General features: G+C 44.1%; 1 protein-coding gene across 2 annotated transcripts in view; it reads left to right on the top strand.

Annotated features, from left to right (window-relative positions):
* The window catches only part of LOC124797980 (E3 ubiquitin-protein ligase AMFR-like), a 331,734-nt gene that overhangs the window by 279,821 nt on the left and 29,328 nt on the right, over positions 1-22,585 (top strand). For both annotated transcript variants that reach the window (XM_047261156.1, XM_047261157.1), the window contains exons 3-5: positions 8,598-8,753; positions 10,491-10,846; positions 12,557-12,667. In XM_047261156.1, coding sequence (XP_047117112.1) covers positions 8,598-8,753; positions 10,491-10,846; positions 12,557-12,667 — 623 coding nt within the window. The remainder of the gene's footprint in view (positions 1-8,597; positions 8,754-10,490; positions 10,847-12,556; positions 12,668-22,585) is intronic.

Consider the following 22,585-nt stretch of genomic DNA (forward strand, 5'->3'; position numbering starts at 1 on the left):
AGCCTCCCCACCAACGGCAAGGTCTATGGTTCATTGGGGGGGGGGGGGTTGTAAAAAAACCGACATCTCATTCAGCCATAGCAGTAGTACTAAAATTTTTCGTTTTTAAATAAACGCTTTTTTTAATATTTTTATTCGTAAAAATTGTATTAGTGCGAAATATTGCATTACTATAGAAAATGGGAAAAGCGACCAATGCTATTTTAGTAACAGTGCCCGCAGCAACGAGTAACGAACACATGGCATCAGAATTGATACAACACTGCTGAGACATGATAATGTTAGAGTTGGCGGTGTGTCGTGGCCTTAAAGGTTGGTGGGTGTAAAACAATTATATTGATCACAGATATATATTAATAAGGAGTTTGAATCATGACTCTCTACTTGGCCAAACATTTTGCCGCATTTTTGAAAAGAAATATAGCTCAATAAAAGTCTTCCTCCTTCTGCGGCTACCCAAGGAGTCAGGGAGAGAAAACCAGAACTCGACCTAACGTCAGCCGTGGGCATCGAGCGCTGTGCCGTCATACGCTCGAAGATTCTGAACGACGCGCAGCACGAAGACACTCTGGATGAGATGATCGCGAGATCCCGCACCTTGGAACCCAGCTTCAGGAGGTCGCTCGCGTCTGTTGGTACCATGTCCCCCTCCAGTTCAACGTGACACTCTTGATGCCGGGACGAAAGTCGAGAACGGCACACCTGACGGACGGCGTGTTGTATTTCGCCGCCTTCTGCTGGTGACACCAGTCGAGCCGAAGGTGGTTGCCGACTATCTAGTCATCGACTATGTGGGCTTGGCCGTCTTTGACCGCGACGTTGCCAGGCTTGCGGAGTCCTTGCGGTGTTCGAAGGTGGGGCTCCACCGAGATGTCGAAGCCCCTTTGCGCGAGTCCACGCGCGGGATACTTCACGACCGCGTCGTGACGTTTCACGCGGGACCTGTGAGTTTGTCCGCAAGCCTGGATGACGTGGTTGCCGGTCTCGACGGCTCTGCAACCCGCGCGGCATCGGGTGTCGGCCAACCGCCCCTGCCTACGCCGCGCCTTGGAGGGCAAAGCGCTTATGCGGGCGCGGATGGCGTTGATGTAGTCGCGGCCAGATAGGAGTCGACTGTATCGGCGACCCACTGGTGCTGTCTGAAAGAGCCGCAAGGTCGAAGGCGACGTGTAGGCGAGCCGCCCACATTTCCCCAACCTGCTCTGACGTCGTGAGGAGGTGTCCTTCCCACGTCAAGTGCTGCGACCTCAGGCTGCACCTCGCGCAGGCCCGCGTCGTCCACAGCTGGCCCCATGTTCTGCAGCGTCAGGAGTCGGGCCCGCCGTAGGGTAAGGCAGATGGCATGCAGAATCCCCCATGGGCCACAGGGATAATTGGAAATTTGTGGTAACATCCTGTGGGACCAAACTGCTGAGGTCATCGGTACCTAAGCTTACACACTTCTTAATCTAACTTTAACTACGCTAAGGACAATACACACACCCATGCAGGAGGGAGGACTCGAGCCCCCGACGGGGAGACCCGCGCAAACGTGACAAAGAGCCTCAGACCGCGCGGCTACTATGCGCGGCGGGCCACGGGAGAGTGGAAGTAGCCCAAGGGGGTTTTCGCCGGGAGGCGGAACCATTTCCTGACGGCTGCTCGCATCGCGCTGTCCGCGGCGTTCAGGGCACCGACCTGGGTGCGACTGAGGGCCAGCCCGTGGTGCAGGTCTTGCAACAGCACGTGCACGAGGTCGTAGAGGCGCTGTTGCGGCTTCAGTGGAGCCCTGGTGATGATATCTAGTTGCTCCTGCAAGTGGCGGCGAGGATGCAACAGGCACCGCCCACAAGGGGAGAACTGCAGCCTCTGGGAGCGGAAGGTCGCACCCACGCGTAGCGCCGGCATGTTGGCGTTGCCGGCGGTGAAGGTGGCGCACATACCTTAAGGCCCGACACACATCTGACAGGATTTCTCAGCAGTGTTACATCAGTTCTGATGTCATGTATTTGTTACTCGTTGCTGTAGGCACTGTCATTGAAATAGCACTGATCGCTTTTCCCATTTTCTATAGAAATGCAATATTTCAAAAACCAGTTCAGATTTTACGAATAAAAATTTTGAAACAAGGTTTATTTAAAAACGAAAACTTTTAGCACTGCTACTATGGCTAAACTGAGCAAGCAATAAAGGACACAAAAGAAAAATTCAGAGTAGGTATTAAAATCCATGGAGAAGAAATAAAAACTTTGAGGTTCGCCGATGGCATTGTAATTCTGTCAGAGACAGCAAAGGGCTTGGAAGAGCAGTTGAACGGAATGGACAGTGTCTTGAAAGGAGGATATAAGATGAACATCAACAAAATCAAAACGAGGATAATGGAATGTAGTCAAATTAAATTAAGTCGGGTGATGCTGCGGGAATTAGATTATGGAATGAGACACTTTAAGTAATAAAGGAGTTTTGCTATTTGGGGAGCAAAATAACTGATGATGGATATAAAATGTAGACTGGAAATGGCAAGGAAAGCGTTTCTGAATAACAGTCAAACCTTGGTATTCCTCAGCAACTTTTAACTCCTCCCTCCTCCAAGAGTTCCCTCTATTACCATATTCAGTATTTCTCGTGTCTCAGGAGCATCAGTCTGTCCCTTATTTCAGTTTACTTGTGCCATAAATTTCTTTACTGGCCGATTCGATTCATAACTGATGAAGACTGAACAGGTTCTTGGTTGAAAAAAGATTGAATATGAAGCCAGGCGAGGACTTCTAACTGCACCATCCTAGCGTTCTCTTAGACGCAATTAAGGAAAACTGCACATACGCTCAAACGCGCTGGATGGGCATGGGTGTTTGTCCGCTACTCCCGAATTTGAGTATCTTAACCTTTGCACCACTTCGCTCGGTTTGACTTCATTATTTTCAAATTATTGTTATTCAGATGGAAGTATACAGTTCCAGAGGCAACATATATGGTATACATATGCAGACTGAAACGACGAATGAAGATTTATACCGAGGTCGGGAATTGAACCCTGGTATCGTGATCACTAGACAGATGCATTAACCACTACACCTCCTGAAACAGATGCTTTGCACAACTGCACTAGCAACTACCCTAGCATGCCTCCTTCCTCTTTGTGTTCCCTGATGCAGAGGCTCTCCAGCTGTATTGGAATAGCATCTTAGCATCAAACGAATCGGGGGTCCTGCCTGAAACCCAGGCATATTGCACACTTCTCACGTCTCGGACATCCATGCAGGCTGAACCAATGAATGAAAATTTGTACAAAGGCTGGGAATCGAATTCGGGCCTGCTCACTAGGCAGATGTACTAACCACTGCACAACCCCCGGCACAGTGGCTTTGCGCAACTGCATGGGCTTCCGTAACATGCTTTCTTTCCTCCTTTTCTTACAAATACCCAAAAAAATAAATCCCCCTTCAGATTTTGCTATTAGGGACAACGGAATCACATGGGACATATGTCTGTTGTTCACAGGCATTTAGTTTGGCATCAATTTCAGTTATTAATAGGCGAATATCATTGGAATTACCCGATATCAAAACTCGGACTTTCATGGCCCTGGTACAAACTTTTCATTCGTCGCTTCAGTCTGCATATATACAATATTATTGTTGTTACTGTTACCATTGTTGTTGTTGTTGTTGTTGTTGTTATTATTATTATTATTATTATTATTATTATTATTATTATTATTATGGCGTTTCACGGACCAGCTGAACCACAACAAGATAATTTTTTATTTGGCTTTTCATTCAGTTTTTTCCAGCACACTTTATTTTCTCGAAAGGAGCGTATTCCCCGTATTTGACAAAATCATGATTTCACAACAGAAAATCGAAAAGTGCCCTCACCAATATCAACGTTACATTTCATACTACGGTTATGCAATCTATGGCCAGCGCGTGTAAATGAGGAAGGTACTTCATTTTGTCTTCAGTTGCTTTTGCTTCCTCTCTGGAAAGGCCGTCTTTCTGATCTTTCCATCAGTAGAGGGGATTTTCGTTTCTGTCTTGATTTAGAATTTCTGTGGTTTGTCGCTTCCACGTTTATTGAAGGGAACAGGTGTAATAGAGGCGGCCGTGAAGCACGGGCATAGTCAGCCTGTGAAAGCGCGCCTTTCCTGGCTATCGGTCAGACCGCAAGTGCAGTCGTGTGGGCTGGAGGAGTGAACAAAACTTGTAATTTTCTAGGGATTCTTGCTATTTTCAAGACTCTTGGTATGCATGCTACTTCAGTTTCCGAAAGTTAACCGAAGAGCTAGAAAACCACACATGTAAACTTTTTCAGCAAAGTTATTTGGGTGTGGGAGCGTGATGGATGGACCCCCGTAAGATTATTTACCTTCCTTTAAGGCGCTCTCCACCCTACTGGGAAGCGGGCGATGGGTTGTGTTGGTTAGTCGGTCGACAGAAAGCAGCGTGGGCGGTGACACGTGCGCCGACAGCCCGGCGTGGGCGGCGGCACCAAGCATCGATCGCCACGCCTGGCCCTCGACTCAGCACTCTCTGCTCCGCCAGCCACACTCCCGCCTCACCCCACTAGTCACAACGCGCTTCTCTTTTCTTCCTGCCGGCGTGTTCTGCTCCATTTGTCACGCCCGCAGAGAGAGAGAGAGAGAGAGAGAGAGAGAGAGAGAGAGGTATGAAATAGAACGATCACGTAGCCCGAGTCCCGCACAAAGCAAGCAGCAAGCTGCAGTTCATTCATACAATATTGGAAAACTGCTACTCATCTGCGAGAGCTAACTTTCAAAACGCGCAAATAAATCGGCTGCGAGTGGCATTCATACCGAGGTAGATTAAGAGGGGATGTCGAATGTGTACAAAAGGAGGAACGAATTCACTAAAAAATCAGTTCAGCTAAAGTGACAGTCTCTGGTGAGGGACGTTAAAATTGTAACTAATGGAGCACTGGGAGACAAGCGCGAAATATCCAACATAACTGACAAGATATGGCTCCAAGCATTGAATCTAGGTATTGCATATCACACAGTTCTCCAAAACAGATAAAGTGAAACTAGCAGGGCTTATGTTAGGGTCTACACTCAGTGTGTGTAACCAACAGATAAAAAGTTAAACAGTGTTGTTCAGTGATTTGCACAGTTCTGTGTGTAAGCTAAGTCGATTAAGTACACCAAAGAAAGTGGAATTAGCATTGCTCATAAAATTCACAAGCTCTTAAACCTTTTTAGTGTGGCCAGTAGTTCCTCAAAATGCACAGATGCGTTACTTTCCTCACACCCACCAGTTGTCATCCAGATGCTTTTCTGTTGCACATCCATCCTTTGTTTGCACTTCCTTATTCTTCTTTCTACTTTCACCCCGTTCTTCTATCATTTCTCCCACATTGATCTTTTTGCGTCCTCTCTCTCATGCCCCTGTTTCCCATCCTTCCTCCCCCCCCTGCAGCCTTTGTCCCTTCAATCCCCCCCCCCCCCCCTGCATCCTTTCTCCTTTCATCCCCCTTGCACCAGCCTTTCTCCCTTCATCAGGATTTCTCCCATAATAATCAACCTTTCTCCCTAATCCAGCCTTCAGCCTCTTCTCCAACCTTTCATCCTTCACCCTCTCTCCCCTTGGTTTCCCTGCCATTTCTCCTTGTGCATCACTTCCTCTACACTTCACACTTTCTCTTTGTACATCAGTATCACTACCATTTCTCTTTGTGCACTCCCCCCACATCCTTTCAGTCTGAACCTCTCCTGATTCTTCAATAAATTCCTTTGATTTGTTTTTCTGATTAGCTGCCTAAAGATTACTTGTTGGATTTGTATCTACCAGGTGAGCCATTTAAGACATACGACCCCAGATATATTTGAGTTGAGTAAATACATATAATTATGGTTTTCGCTAAGGCATCACAGATTTTCTGATGTATGCAAGTAATTCTTAATGAGTGTAACTACCAAACTATGACCCTGACATTTTTTAAATGGAGCTATTTAGTTTTTTCTATGCCATTGGAAAGAACCTCCATAGGAGACTCAATGACAGCTTTGGTGAAGCTTGACAAAGTAACAAGAAATAACAGAACAAATCACTCTCCTGCTGTCAGGAGAAGAGGTCCCAGAAATGTCTGCCCTACTGTACCAAATGTAAGCAAACATGTAATTCAGGTGTGGTTCATATGTATATTATTACGACTCTCAAAGCAAGAGCTCAAAATCTTATCCTTGAACATTGATACCTTCTGCAAAGTGATTGCGGAGAACTATACTGCACGATGAATTACATCTGGACTTATTACAGGGAAGGCTGATGTTTGGTATTTCAAGCTCCATATGTGTACCATTTCACTAAAAACAATCTCCAAGCAGAAACCCAATGTGGATTTCAAAAAGATCACAACACCACACAGCTGTCACAGAGTTTTTGCATGAAGTCTTAGCTATCATGATAGAAGAAAGCATACTGTAGGTATATTTTCAGATCTCTCAAAGGCTTTCAAGCTAGCCAGCCGTTCACTCCTCTTGCAGAAACTGAGGGCATGCAATATCATGCACACATATCTTGAACTCCTTTCTATTTACCCAAAAAACTGAAAACTATGCACAAATACAAATTATCAAAATGAATTGAGAAAAATAAACTGAAACAGCATTGCAGTGTTTGCTGCACAGGCCAGTATTGGGACCATTTCTTTTTCTCGTGTATGTAAATTATATTATGGTTCCCATAGAATTACTTATGCTGATGCCCCACTCTACTGTTTTATGGTGGCATTGAGGAGGAGATAACATCTTTTTCAACACTTGGGATATCTGAAGTGACTAAATATTTTAGTAAATGTGGCCTAAAAATAAATACCACAAAATCATAGTCACTGGCGTTTAAAGCAGGCAACCGTGCCACAGATGTCTAGAAAATATTTGTGTGATTTCATATACATGCAATGAAGACCATAAATTCTTTGATCTGTACTTGGATGGCGGTCTTTGATGGAAAACAATGTTAACTATATATGCAAGAAAATAATTGTTGCATTGTACTTGCTTAGCCAACAGTGCAAAATTGTGTGTAAGAAAACCTAAAAACTGTGTGGGAGTGTGTCACTGAGGTGCACTTCAACAGAGTACTGGTACTAGAAAAGAGAGCTGTTTAGTCAGTACATGGCATGGGGTACAGGGATACCTTTCGTGACATCCTTAGCAAAAATAAAGTATCTCACTGTACAGTCAGTCCATCAGGGTGACACCCAAATGTTACAATGTATATAATCACAACACAAGAGATAATTAAGTTTATTGAAGACAAAGAACAAAATAAAAATTATGGACCACAGTCCGTGTGTAAGCAAATTGTCAGAATTAATAAGAACACATACTGGGGACCCATTTCAAAACAAAATTAAAATATTTGTTATAAATAAATGTCTGTATTCACTGAAAGAATTCTAAGCTGTATATATTATGTATGAACCTTTGTAGTTAAATATGTTATGTATTAAACCTTTGCACACAAATGATATATGCTATATTTTGGTAACATTGACCTTTGCAAAGCCATCATTTGATGACTACAAGCCAAAATAAATATAAATTCATAAAAAATAATTGTCATTGAAGTCCTCTTTGAAGGGGATTTTTAACAGAAAAAGATACTGTTCTACTAGAACAGCTAATTTAGCAGCTATAGGCAGTAGAAATTACTTGTGTACATAAAAAAATTCACCACTTTGTCTGCTATAATTAAATGAAAACTGCAACTCAATATACCAAAAGTGATTTGTTGTGGCATATTCTACCAATGTATAACCTGTTATTCCTGATATCATAAACATTTCTCACAGTAGAATTGTTGTTTAGGTTTTAAAATCTCCTGTTACAGTAATGTGATGATACTGCTGCCATTTGTCAATATCAATAACTATACCTGAATGTCCACGACCGTGTCATCAGAATGAGAGTATGTTGTTGCATAGACTTGAATGGAATGGCTTTTCTTTATTTTCAAAATACAGTTTCCTTATTATTTCTGAGATTCTTCGATATCTGTAATACTGTTTTTAATTTTCCAGTTTAAAATAAGTCCAGAACGTCCCTCATTGCATTTTCCCTTTAATTTAAGGGAAATCCTGATTTTTAATTCTATTTTGTATTTGATTTTTCACATCATTTCTGACAATACTAGAACATAACATTACCTGATTACACTTACTTGTCATTCAGTGCTACTGTTCTACTTTGAAATGCAAGATACCAAGATTTAAAAGCCCATGCTATTGTATATTTAGTGAAACTTTATGTACCAAAGGTCGGTGCAGACTGGCTGGCCTGAAGTGTTACCTGAGACCCAGAAGTCCACTAGGTTAGATATTCTTCCATACAGGTTGGAATGCCAGTGCCATAGGAACTGGCATGTTTCAGTGGGGCTATTGACAATCCTACCTGTGGCATGCTACAATGGCCTAAAATGGTTTGGTGAGACACATGGAAAAGCTCAACAGAGTTACGTTCCCAATACTCTCTCTCTCTCTCTCTCTCTCTCTCTCTCTCTCTTATCTGTTTAGCTATTATATTTCTGTCACAAACTAGTAATAAAAGTAAAATACATAACCAATATGCTATTTATATTATTCTGTTCTTGTTATAGCTCTCATTTTCACCAACTACACCAACATGGAGCCACTTCCGCTTGCTGGCACTTTTGCTTGGCATCTTGATGCTGTCTGGTGTCCTGTTCATAGTCTGCATACTTGTTGGCTTTTTTGGCAGTGGTCTCAACACCTTTGCGTTCATGGTTGCAGAGGTAAGTTGACACTGCTCTCTCTCTCTCTCTCTCTCTCTCTCTCTCTCTCTCTCTCTCTCTCTCTCTCTCTCTCTCTCTCTCTCTCTGTAAATGACACCAATATCTCTGAAATGGTATATGGGAACAATACAATTGGTCCCAGTAGGAAGTTGTACAATGAGAAGAAAGGAAAATAAAAAATGGTAATACTGAAGAGAAACCCAATGTGACAATTTGGGGGGGGGGGGGGGGGGGGGGGAGGAGGAGGAAATCAGAGCATTATAGTTACATTTCTGTATTTCTGTTACTGTCACCATGTCAATCTTAGGAATCTCTCTCATAATAAACAGGCTGTGAGTACGGTAACTAACTGAATTTCCAAACAAATTTGTAATGCTGCTCTGAATGCTAGATAGCATTCATATTGTATAGTCATTCTGTGTCATTATGGGCTTGAGACAATGCTTTCCAGGTGTGTCTGAAAGTGAAGCATTTATGGTCCTTCAGGTAATTTTCTTTAGCTTATTGCCTCTTTGTGTAGCAGCAGTTTGACAAATATGTTTTCAAAAAATCTAGGAGTAGACCTGTGGTTTAAAACCATTTCAGTACTTTTGTCCCTGAGATAAAAAAGAAATCTTATAGGTTACAGTTATTTATTCTTCTTTGCGAACTGAAATTGTGAGTTGAATTTAAGAAGGGAAAAACAGCCATACCTCATTTCATGACCACTCATACTTATTTAAAAACTTATACAAACAAGGGCAGAATGAGTACTTTCGAAAGTAGTGTACACTTCAAGTAAAGTAATATTTCACCCCTTACTTTTTACATGTTAGAGCTGTCTCCATCGCAGTGTTCAAATTTAAATACATTGCTATTTACCACATTGAAAGACATAAGTTGTATCAAATTTCCAAATTACTGATTAGTGGTCTAGCACGTGAACGAATTGTAGACAACTTGGTGCTAATTTTCCACATCTTTTTGTGTAGAAGCTGCACTGCTGCTATCTTATTGCTTCACGTGAATGTAAAAGGGGGGGGAGGGGGGGAACCTCGGCATGGTACATATGATTAAAGAACACACATTGAAATGTCAGTGAAAAATCTTTCTGAAATTGCAATGAAAGTTGGATTCAAGATGATTGTATTTTACATTAAAGACTGATGTAATGATCAACTGGCAGGTTGAAGATTAAGTGGTGGAGAATTTTTACAGTTCCTAGCATTGGGGAAGAATAAAATAGTTCAGCTGAGTGTAATTGAGGGGTGCCAAATAACACAGAAACTGCAATATGTTGCCTAGAAAAAAGAGCTTACCTAGGTATGCCTAATCACAACACGTCAACAGCTGGATTTTGAAAGACATATGTAGCACGAGGAACCAAAGAGAAATTGGGTACCTAGACTGCGACAGGAGCTATATGAGAATGAAGAACCAATTTTAAACATGATAGAGAAGATCCTTGCATGCTGTTTGTTGGTTTTGGAAGCCTGGCAGCTAGTGCCTGTGCCACTTTGTCTCTAGATATCGAAAGTTATTTTACTTTGTTGCCGTGGCTCTAGCTGTTGAAAGTTATTCTGTTTTGTCAGCTCTGGTATTTAGTGTTCTCCATTCAAGTAGATCCAGTTAGTTGCAAAATAAAGAAAAAAAATTTCCCCCCCTTTCGTATATATTGTTTATGTTTCGATATTTTATATATATCATCTGTTTGTAAATAAATGAAGTGGTGTAGCTGACCAATTGATATTCTTGCAGTGCATACAACTGACAGTTCAGACACTGCACACAGTGCTGCGGTACTGCCTGCACTTGTATGACCTCCGGGGAAGTGGAGCTGGTACTGGTGGTAGCAGCTCTGCAGAAGGCTTTGGAGAGGCAAGAGTGTGGGAACGACGTGGCCCTGCTGCTTACTATGCGCAGCTCATATTTGAACTGGCAGCACTTGTCGTAGACTTGTTACACCATCTGCACATGTTGCTCTGGTCAAATATTTTCCTTTCAATGGCATCACTTGTCATCTGTATGCAGCTGCGTTACCTCGGCCATGAAATCCAACGAAGACTCAAGAGACATCGAAACTACCTGTGGGTGCTTAGACACATGCAGCAGAAGTGAGTAGAAACAGAAATAATGTTAACAGTAATGAAATTCATTTTTTTGTATTATATGTGAAGCTCCTTTTTCCTAGGAGGAAATGTGAACATCATAAATCTGAGAAGTGTGATAATCCCTCGGTTCAATCTCCAGCTGCTCAGAGAGAGAACTGCCAAACTGCTGATACATGTTATGTGCCATTTGGGATACAATTTTGTGATACCAGTGACGGAGCAAATTACGGTAGAAATGATATTGTAGTTGCCAGGGACTGGTTTGCTTCTTAGTGCTTTTTAATTTTGGTTATAAATTACTCAAAAGGACTCTCATGTAGGAGAGTAGAAGGCCCAATTCCACAATATTTCATATCACTGACGTGTAGATCTATGTTCTACATGTCATCAGTTAGATGAGACCCAGAATTCTCATGCTTTCTTCCAACTAACAGCAGGGTGCAGATAATATGCCAAGTACTGTGCACAGCTGCCAGCATTTGCTACTGTAGGTCTGTGCCACTACCTTCACAAATAATTGTAAACCTTACTAGCTTCCTTGACTTTGGCTAAATGAACATCCAGTGGCATTTCGGATCATTTCTACAGCATCTAGGAAAAGCATTTCAATGCAGTACTACTGTATATCAAAGAAATACTGCACCTTAAAACTACAAGAAGACAGAATTGCAGTCTGGAACTTATCTTAAGGGCAGGGTTCCAGTACTGCCAATAGATAGTTTCTTACTTTAGGGAGGAAAGAGGGATAGGTTTTGGAAGGTTGGGAAGGAGGGTACCCTGATTGAGAGGGACTCATCTCCTGTGAAGAAAAGAGGTTGCTGCTTATTCCTTTTCATAATTATCTAGGTGATGGATGCATATTCCCCTCCCCCCTTGTGTTTGCACTTCAGTAAAATGGACACACATTTAACCAATATCTAAGATAGGTTTAAGTCTTTTCTAAGTGTCTATTATTTCAATATTAAGTACATGATCTATTTACATATTCATCAAGAGTCATTGTCTAACAACACTTTAAGTGTTTTCATCTGTATGGTGACACCAGTTTTTAGTATTTCACAGGTGCTGTTTCAGGACCAAATTAAAATGTTTTTGTCTATCTCAAGCTGGACAGCAAGAAGCGTGTTGCAATCTCTTGTGAATCTGATGCACATTTTTTGTGTGTAAAACTTTAATTTTAATGTAACTTTCCTGTGCTGCATCAACATTTGCAAGGCAGTGAATCTCTCTCTCCTCAGTCTTAAGTGCTTTTGTATCAATAACACAGTGTAGCAATTTGAAGAAAAAAAAGTTCACAGAACTGTTAAGAAAAATATAAGGAGAGAAAAAGTCACAGGTCTAATTGTTTTTTCTAACAGTCGTCCCACTCCAAGAAAGTTCACACACTCACATGAATGGGTTGGATTCAAATGTGCTCCATTCTAACTGTAGACATGTAATGAACTTTCAAAATAAGTCCCGTTGTTTCTCTATGCTTCTGAGTGCTAAAATTTGTCTGAAAAAACTTGTGCTGTAAAAATAAAATTCACAGAAAATATGTGTAGTTATTAAATTATTGTGCTTTGGAACTCTTGTCTGTCATGAAAATCTCGCCATCCTTCACGAAGTAAGACTTTTTCCCATTGAAGAAAAAAGCCTTTGCTATATTATTTTACATAATATAAGTGTGGTCATTGCTGAACTAACGCTGAAAATGTTTGTTAATTTTTGTAGCTATCCTATGGCAACACCAGAAGAGCTTGCCGAAAATTCTGACAACTGTGCAATCTGCTGGGAGAAGATGGAATCTGCAAGGCGTCTGCCATGTTCTCATCTCTTTCACAAGTTAGTAATTGATGTATTTTGTAAAATTCAGTTACTCTCCTTATTACATCCTACATACTTTCAAATCAATGATGTTTGAACACTGTAATAGTTTTTTTACTGTAGACAGTTGAATTTATGTGTGTTGCAGAAAGTCCGAAAGGCACTGTTTGTTCAAATGTTGGAAGTCAACATGCCCACACATTCATCTTTCAGGGTATTCTGAGTATGGATCTCTTGTGACCTGCCCTGCCTTGGCACGGATATCTCTATCTGGAGCTGGATGACTTGTAGTGGCATACACAAAACTTTCTTGTGAATCAGTCTATATGTTAGTGAAAAAAACGTCAAAATCCCTGTGCCCCCAGGGAGCTCACAACTCTTTTGTGAGTACGTGCTCAGCTACCACAGGGCCCCTTCCTTCGCAGTATTGCTTCCTTTCTGTGCTGCAAGCTTGTACCTCCACTATCCTGCCTCTCCGTTGGATGGTTTTCTGGGTGCAGACCCTGCTTGGACCTCGTTTATAACTGGGAATAGAGTTTCCACTTCTGGGGTATTCCACAACTTTCCAGTGAATAAACACATGGTCCCCGTTGTTGGGTTTGACCTGCCACCAATTTTCAAAATTCACCCGAAGTGCAGATTGTGCAGTGAAGGTTGCCCAGTGCAGTGTATATTCCACCTTTGTGCCTTTTCATCTGTGCACCCTTCCCTTTAACAAGGCAATACACTGAAAATCCAGCACTGTAGCCATCCCATTGTGGTGGGAGCGTGGGGTCATCATGTCCCAGTAGTGTAGTCCTCTGACCACACAAGGATCACACTGTTGGTGCCCAAGCTAAAAGCCCACCTTGTATGCCATGGAATATGTGCCCATTATGATTGGGGCACCGAGCAACAGCGAGATAGCTGTTGCTGGAGCTGGGTGGCACCCATGGGGGGGAGCCTCTGTTTTGGAGTGGGTGGCACCATGGTGGACGAGCCACAAATGAAGCTGAAAATGTTCAATTCCCTGGCTATGTCACGGGAGAAATGTAGGGCTAAGCAGCAAGCTGAGCACTACTCCCCCCCCCCCCCCCCCCAATACTTGGTTTGTATAAAGACTAATTGTGATTCCTTCTTGGCCACAAATCCTTTATTCTTTGTAGAGAATTTGGAAGACAAGTTTGTGAATGTGGTAGCCATCTCTAAACTGAAAAGTGGGTCGATTTTGGTCAAAAAAACGTGCTCAATCACAGGCTCTGCTCGTTTGTAATAAGCTGGAGGACATACTAGTGACTGTCATTTCCCATATCAGTCTAAATTTGGTTCAGGGCATCATTTTCCACAGAGACCTGCTACTGCAATATGATAATTAGCTATGTGCCAACTTAAAGCGATGAAATGTATACTTCGTTGCCATGAATAGGGGGCCAAAGGACAACAGGGTCACTACCAGTGTGTTCATCTTGGCCTTTGAGGGTGATTCATTGCTTGAGAAGGTCAAGGTGATGATCTACCGATGCTTTGTGAAACCATTACTAAATTTCTATTCTGTAGTGTAAGCTATTTAGGGAAGAGCACCTTATCTAATGTCTCCAGCATGTGCCCTCGTCGTCCTTCCATCTTTTCCTTTATGTCGTCCTATGATGCTCGGATCCATGGTAGCCAGCCCATGTGGTGGGGTTGCTATATACCCTTTAGGTTGAGCCCCCTGAACACACAGGGATCGTACTTCTGATGCCTGAGCTGTGACCTCCTCATCTAAGCCTAGGAATGGTTGCTTGTCATCCTGGAGCATCAGAACTCCCGGCACTGGCCACTGTGCAAGATGGCTCTTGCTGTGGCTGGGTGGCACCCGTGGGGAGAGTCCCTGATCATAGTGGGTGGTATCAGGATGGCCGCTATGCAGATCATAAACGCATACGAATCCAGAACTCCAGCTGTTCTTCTATGGCCGTCTCTTTGAACAACAAGGATTCTTTTTGTGATGCTTCTTCTGCCCCTTCGGCTTTCCTTTCCATGGCTACCCCTGGGAGGAGGGTCAGGCTCGTTGACTAGGGGTGAAACCTTTCCCCCGCTATCTGGTTTGCACCAGGACTGATGGGGATCCTTTCACCAATATCAAACGTTTATTTTTTGTGGAACACATTGAGGACAAGTTTGGTGAAGTGGACTCTCTGAGCAAGATGCGGTCGGGTTCGTTGTTGGTCAAAATTGCTTCAGCTGCCCAGTCTGCGGCCCTTCATGCCTGTAACCATCCTGGCACAATTTCTGTGTCCATTACCCCCCACCCATCTTTGAACATGGTTCAAGGTGTGATTTTTCACAGAGACCTCATCCTTCAAACTGAAGAGGAACTTAGGGACAATGTAGGATGGCGGGGTGATCACTTGTTCGGCATGTTCAGAAGGGCCTGAAGGACAATCACGTTGATACTGGTGACTTTGTCCTGGTCTTTGAAGGGTATACCCTCCCTGTGACGTGAAACCATACTTCCCACCACCTGTGAGATGTTTTCAGTGGTTGCGTTTTGGACACATCTTCCAGTTGTTTGCAGACCCTTCTCCGTGGTGACTGTGGATGTCCTCTCTATTTGAGGAGTTCCTGTTTGTTCCCCCTCCTGTGTGTGTTAATTGTCGACATTCCTCGACAGTCACCAGATTGCCCGGTTCATAAGAACGAAAAGAAGATACAGGAGTATAAGTCCCTTGATCGTCTAACCTAAGCTGAGGCTCGTAGGAAGTGCGCACGTCTTCATCCTGTGTTAGTGATGTCAAGCTATGCTTTAGTTACTTCTTCACCACTTCCTTTCCCTTCCTTACCCCAGTCCCGCACCTCTCTCCTCCGCCCCTCCCCTGCGGTTCCCATACCCTCCCCTCCGGGTGCCGCTCCCACTCCCCAGCCAGATAAGTTTCCCACTTCTTCGGCATCTGCCTGTCAAGGGTGCCCCACCCGGGACTCCCCTTCCAGGCACCTTCCAGGCCAAAGGTCTGCTGCCACACGACAACCACGAGAACCATGGTCTGTGGGCCCCCAGGTCGCCCCTCTCCTTCTGTTCCAGATCTTGCTGCAGATGGCTCCTTTTTGTAGCACAGCCCTCCTTGATCTCAAACAGAAAGGAAGAAGAAACATAAGTCCCGGGGCAAGGAGTCTCTGGTGTCGCCAGCGGTCCCATTCCCACCTTCGCAACCTGTTCATGGATGTTGCCCCCTCCTTGTCTGTTACAGATAGTGACCCGGCGGCATGACTGGCTTAGCCTGTTCACCCCAAATTTGAACCATCATTCTGTGGTTACCCAAAGGAGTTGTAATGGATATTACAGTCACCTTCAGGAGTTGAAATCCCTTATTTCGTCTTACTCTGCAGCTTGTGTGGTTCTACAGGAATCTCATTTTACTGATAATCGCTCACCGACCGCCATGGGTACACTGCTTCCTGCCGAAATCGGGTCGGTCTCCTATGGACCTCTGGTGGAGTTTGTATGTTGGTCTGTATGGACGTTGCTAGCACGTGGATTCCTCTTCAAACTACATTGGAAATGGTTGCTGTTAGGGTCCACCTGAACTCTGGGGTCACAGTTTGCAATCTTTATTTCCCTTCTGACAGGATTGTTACACCTACTGCGTTAACTGTCCTTCTTCAGTAACTTCCATCTCCCTTCTTACTTCTCAGGGATTTTAATGCTCATCATCCCTTGTGGGGCAGTGCATTTCCACCTAGTCGGGGTCTTCTCATAGACCAGTTTCTTGCAGACCACGACTTGTGCCTTCTTAATGATGGCTCTCCTACTAATTTCATTGCCGGTCATGGTACCTTTTCTGCCATTGATCGTTCTCTTTCTTCTCCCTCCCTCCTTCCCTCCTTCCTTCATTACACTGGTCGCCACGTGACGACCTTTGCAGTAGTGACCACTTCCCATTGATTCTTTCGCTCCCTTCCCACTTCCCAATGGACACGTTACCTCGTTGGTTTTTCCAACATGCCGATTGGCCTCTATATACTGCACGGGTCGTTTTTTCTCCCTCTTTGTTGGGTTGTATTGATGACATCCTACGTGACGTGTCTTGACGCGATTGTTCACGCAGCTAGCCTTGCTATCCTATGCTCATCTGGACTATTTTGCCACCGGTAAGCCCCGTGGTAAAGTACGGACATTGCCATTGCCATCTGTGATCGCCGTCGAGCTTTGCAGAACCTTAAGAGGCACCCATCCGTTGCCAATCTTATTAACTTTAAACACCTTTGCGCCAAAGACCGTTACTTAATCAAATGGAGCAAACGGATGTGTTGGGAATGCTTTGTATCTTCCCTCGGTTCTACTGTCCCTATGTCATGGGTATGGGCTACACTGCTCTCTCCGAGGTTGCCATCAGCAGTCTACCTTCCCAGGCCTTCACGTCCCGGATGGCCTTTGCATGGACCCATTGATTCTTGTGGAACATCTTGCAACCCATTTTGCAACAGCATCATCGTCGACCTCCTATCCGGCTGCTTTCCTTCACCAGAAACATTGAGCCAAAGCTTCTGCATTCTGTTTTACACCTTGTCAGTCAGAATCTTACAACAAACCTTTTACTGAATGGGAACTTCTTTCCACACTTTCTTCTTCTCGTGATACGGCCCCTGGCCCAGACTCAATTCATAACCAATTGCTTCAACAGCTCAGTACTCCACAACGGCAACACCTTGTCCAGGTGTTTAACCCTATTTGGCTCCAGGGTGACTTCCCTTCTCAATGGAGGGATAGCATCATGGTTCCCGTCCTTAAGCCTGGTAAGAACCCCCTGTTTGTCGAAAGCTATCAGCCAATTAGTCTGACAAACGTTGTTTGCATGTTACTTGAATGGATGGTAGCCCGTTGGCTCAATTGAGTCCTCGAGTCTCTGGATCTATTGTACCCTTACCATTGTGGCTTCCGAGAGGGATGGTCTCCGATCGATCATTTACTTCGCTTGGAATCTGCAGTTCGGCAGGCTTTTTCCCAGTGCTGCCATTTGGTTGCAGTATTTTTCGACCTTCATATGCCTATGACGTGGCTTAGTGCCATCATATCTTTCTTACACTTCAGGAGTGTGGTCTTCGGGGCTCACTCCCGATTTTTATCCACCAGTTCTTGTTTCATTGGTCCTTTGGTCACCCCTGCTCTGTATGTGGATGATTTCTGCATTTGGGTTAGTTCCTCTTAGATTGCCTCTGCAGAGCGGCAGCTCCAGGGTGCTATACGGCATGCCTCTCCATGGACCCTCTCTCACGAATTTCAGTTATCTCCTTTAAAATTGTGGGTGGCCCACTTCTGTAGCCGTACTATGGTCCACCCCGATCTGAAGCTCTATCTCGATGCACAGCGATTACCTGTGGTCCCAGTTTCGTTCTCTTGGTCTTCTTTTTGGCAACAAGCTCACTTGGCTGCCTCACGTCAGACTTCTGAATATAGGATCTTTCCGTAAACTCAGTGTCCTTCGCTTCCTTGCCCACACCTCCTGGGGTGCGGATTGTTCCACTCTTCTCCACCTTATCAACCTTTAGTGCTGTTTCGCTTGGACTACGGTTGTCAAGATTATGGTTCACTGCTTCTTCTACACTGCGCCTCCTGGATTTGGTCCACCATCGTGGTATCAGTTTGATCACCGGTGCCTTCCCTACTAGCCCTGTTGATAGTCTCCTGGTTGAGTGAGGCTGGGATCCCCCCTTTCTGTTCAGTGGTCCTGGCTTCTTGTTTCTTATGCAATCGCTGTCCATTTCTCTCCCAGTCATCCTTCCAATTCTGTCCTGTTCCCAGACCAAGGACGTCGCCCACCTGATTCCCACCCTCGGGCGGGTTTACCGGTTGGGCTCCACTTTGGGTTCTCTTCGCTGTGATTTTTAGCTTCCTTCTATGTCCTGTCTCCCACCTTCCCTCCCCAACACCCCTCCTTCGTTAGTTCCTCGACCCCGAATTGAGATGAATGTCTGCCGAGGTCCGAAAGATTCCATTCCTCGATGGTGTACCATTGTTTTTTCTGCCGCATTTTATGGGAGTTCTGGGATGCTGTTGTTTTTTGCACCGATGGCTCTAAATCTGCTGATCGTGTGGGATATGCCTTCACATCCTTTGTTGGCATGGAAAATCATCTCCTGCCAACTGCATGTGGGGTGTTTACTGCTGAATTGATGGCATTTTCTTAGGCCCTTACCTTTATTAAACAGTCCCAACTCAACCACGTTTTGTTGTGTACGAACTCAATGCGTAGCCTTCAGGCTCTTGACTGGTGTTTTCCCCACCCTCCCTTGGTCTCGGCCATCCATGACCATCTTGCTGAATTTCACCATGCTGCTTGTTCTGTTGACTTCCTTTGGGTCTCTGGCCATGTGGGTATCCCAGGTAATGAGCTTGCTGACCGTTTGGCTGAGGGAGCAGTCACTTACACCCCTCCCCTCCCCCCCCCCCTCCTTTTCCCTGTAACCCCTCCTGCAGTGGATTTGTGGCTTCATATCAAATCCCACTTCGCACAATCATGGGCCAACTCCTGGGAGGCTACGTCCTTGACTAATAAACTTCGTGTGATTAAGATGACACCTGTCCCGTGGCTTTCTTCCTTACGCCTCTCCCGAAAGGACTCAACCACCCTGTGTCGTCTTCGCATCGGCCATACCAGGCTGACACATGGTTTTCTTTTGCGTAAAGAGCCACCCCCACTTTGTGGTTGTGGAGCCTTCCAGTCAGTAGCCCACGTTTTGGTGGAATGCCCCCTTCTTTTGGCTCTGCGTACTAAGTACAGACTTCCTGCACTTTACCTTTAATGTTGGCGAACGATTCGCGGATGGTTGAACTGGTTCTCAGTTTCCTCCGTGAAAGTGGTTATTATTTTCAGTTGTAAAGTTTTTAACATCCCTCTGGAGTAGGGGCAGGCCGGTGAGGGCTGGGGTGTCTCACACTGTAAGCTGTTTTTGGAGATTCCTGATTCCCCTCTCTGGCCAAGATCCTCTTTTTCTCCCTTTTACTCTGTTTTTATTGCTTTTTAGATTTGGTTAGTCTCCTTTTACAGTATGCCCTTTTACGATCTAGCGGTTGAACGCTTTTGAATACCAGGCGGTCTTGCCTGTACAGCATGAAAGGTGGGATATTTCCTGCCTTGGGTTTGCCTACTTACTGACTTCCCTCCTTTCGTTTTTACCATTGACAACACAACTGCACTTTTACATTTTTTAGCCTTTTTCCTTTTATCGTTAAGACTCTTCTGAATTGTACGTCGGTCCGAATGGACCACCTTTGAAACAAAGGGTTGATGACCTTGCTGTTTGGTCCCTTCAACCCCAATCGACCAACCAACCATCCTTGTATGCTGATGACTTTTGCCTCTACTATTGCTCCTCTAATATGGGTGTCACTGAACATTGATTACAAGGCATGATTTATGGTTTTCAGCCACCAAGACTTGTGTCCTGCACTTCCATTGACATCACACTGTCCACCTACAACCAGAACTTTATCTTGTTGATCTGTGGTGGAGACTTACCGCTTTTTAGGACTGATCATTGATTCATGGTTGATGTGAATTCCCCATCTTTGCCAGCTTAAGCAAAAGTGCTGGCTGCATCTTAATAGACTTCGCTGCCAGAGTACCACCAGCAGGGGTGCAGATTGTACAATCTTTCTGCAGCTTTACAAAGTCCTGATACAATCCTGCCTCGGTTATGGGAGTCTGTCATACAATTCAGCATCACCCTCAGCACTGCGGATACTTGATCCGATACACCTCTGCGGGGTTCAACTTGTGACCCAAGCCTTCCTTTGGAACTAGCCCTGTGAAAAATCTTACTCATGGAGGCTTGGGTCCCTCTATTGTGGATCAGGTACCAACAACAGCTTGTCAGTTATACTACACACGCTGGGTGCATCTCCCCTATGCATCCAAACTACTATCCCTTCTTTCTCAACATGGTAATGCAATGGCAGCCCAGATCAGGGATTACAATTGCAGTCTTCATCCAGTCTTTCCTCTTGAACTTCAGTTGTTTCCTCTTCCACCTCTCCCCTGGAGAGGAACCTCTATGGTGCATCCCTCGACCACAGTTTCATCTTGATGTATCACAAGGTCGAAAGACTCAGTATGTCCCAAGGCTCTCTGCCACAAATTTTTATCCATCCTTGGTGTGTAACGGGATTCAGAAGTAGTCTATGCTGGTGGCTCGATGGTTGCTGGCTATGTAGGTTTTGCTTATACTCACAGGGGACATACTGAACTTCACTCCTTGCCAGATAGCTGTAGTGTTTCCCTGCGGAGTTGGTAGCTGTCTCTCGTGCTCTTGAGCATATCTGTTCTTACACAGGTGGGGTCCTTTCTTATCTGCAGTGACTCCTTGAGCAGTTTCCATGCTTTCAACCAATGTTACCCTTGCCACCCCATGGTTATTGCTATTCAGGATTACCTGTATGCCCTTCAACAGTGTGGATGCTCAGTGACCTTTGTATGGACCCTGGGCCCCATCGGGGTCCCAAGGAATGAACTTGTTGATAGCCTGGTCAAACTGACGAACAGTAAAACGATTCTTGAGATCGGTATTCCAGAAACAGACTGGTATTACGCTGTTAAGTTTCAGATACCTGGAATATGGAATGGCTCACTCTTGACTCCACCAAACTAACTACAAGACTCCACCAAACTAACTACGAGTGATAAAGGAGACTACAAATCTGTGGAGGTCCTCCATGCAGGCCTCTCACAAGGACTCTCCTGCATCAACCATATTTGGCTGACTTGTGGTCATCTCCTCAGTACCGAGGACCCACCCCAGTGTGGTTGAGACTCCCATTTAATGGTGGTTCACATTTTGCTGGAGTGTCCCAACCTGCTCACCCTGCGGTGGACTCTTAATCTCCCTGACTCACTACTCCTGGTATTAGAAGACTTTCCCTCAGTGGATGACTTAGTTTTTCATTTTATTTGTGAATGGGGCTTTTAGAAGTCACTTTAAGGGAGGGTGTAGTCGCCCTCCATCGATATGTCGTCGACTTCTCTGATGTAAGATATTGATGTTGTTCTACTGTATATGCCAGACAACATCTTCACTGTACACTGTAATGGTGACTAAATTTCGAGCTTTCATAATAATAATAATTAATGTTTCTGATTTTGTATTATTGCTATCCGATTGGAAGTAAAATGTTAAATAGCCTTTAAAGTCACAATTTACGCTTTGTAATATTTCATAATTGAACCACCCGTCATCCAGAGATACAGTTTGTCTATGATTATCGTTGACTAAAATTGTAAACCACACAAGGAACCTCATCTGAATGTCCAGAAGACTCTGCTCAAATCCCAGAATAATAATAAGTGGCATTGTGTACAGGAGATCGGTGAGTGACAGTATGTGCAGAGAATAAATGGCAATAGTAAAGAACAGTGCAATAAACTAAGAGTCATTTTCATTGATCCCAACAAATTTATAAGTGCGAAGTGTCTTGCCAGAGATGGTCTACATCTGAATTAGCTGGGCTCAAAAATATTCTGTAAGATGTTCATAGATACTTGCCAGGTCATAAAAAATAAGGGAAACTGATAAGTAATGGTGAAGGTGAAAAAACCTGTGTAGCATAAGAAAGACAAAACCAGACCATTATCTGGCAAGAAATGTGCTAAAGCCCATATCTAATAATCAAAGTAGATATGTTATTCAATGGAATATAAATGGTTTAAACACTGATGATGCTTCAAACAATAAAAGCTTCAAAGTAGATGAATTGGAAATCATTCTGTCAGAGTGTGCAAATATTAGAGTTGTTTGTTTAAATGAGCACCGGTTTACTGAGGGCACAATTAAAATTCTAAACAAAATAGGAAACATCAGATTAGGAAGTAGATTTTGCAGAAGAAAGAAGTCACATAGAGGCTCATGTATACTTATACATAGTGATGTAAATTATGAGACCAGAAACTGTTTTAATTATTTAAATGAAGAATGTGTGTTTGAGAG

The sequence above is a fragment of the Schistocerca piceifrons genome, chromosome 5 (genome assembly GCF_021461385.2).
Source record: "Schistocerca piceifrons isolate TAMUIC-IGC-003096 chromosome 5, iqSchPice1.1, whole genome shotgun sequence".
Taxonomy (NCBI): Eukaryota; Metazoa; Arthropoda; class Insecta; order Orthoptera; family Acrididae; genus Schistocerca; species Schistocerca piceifrons.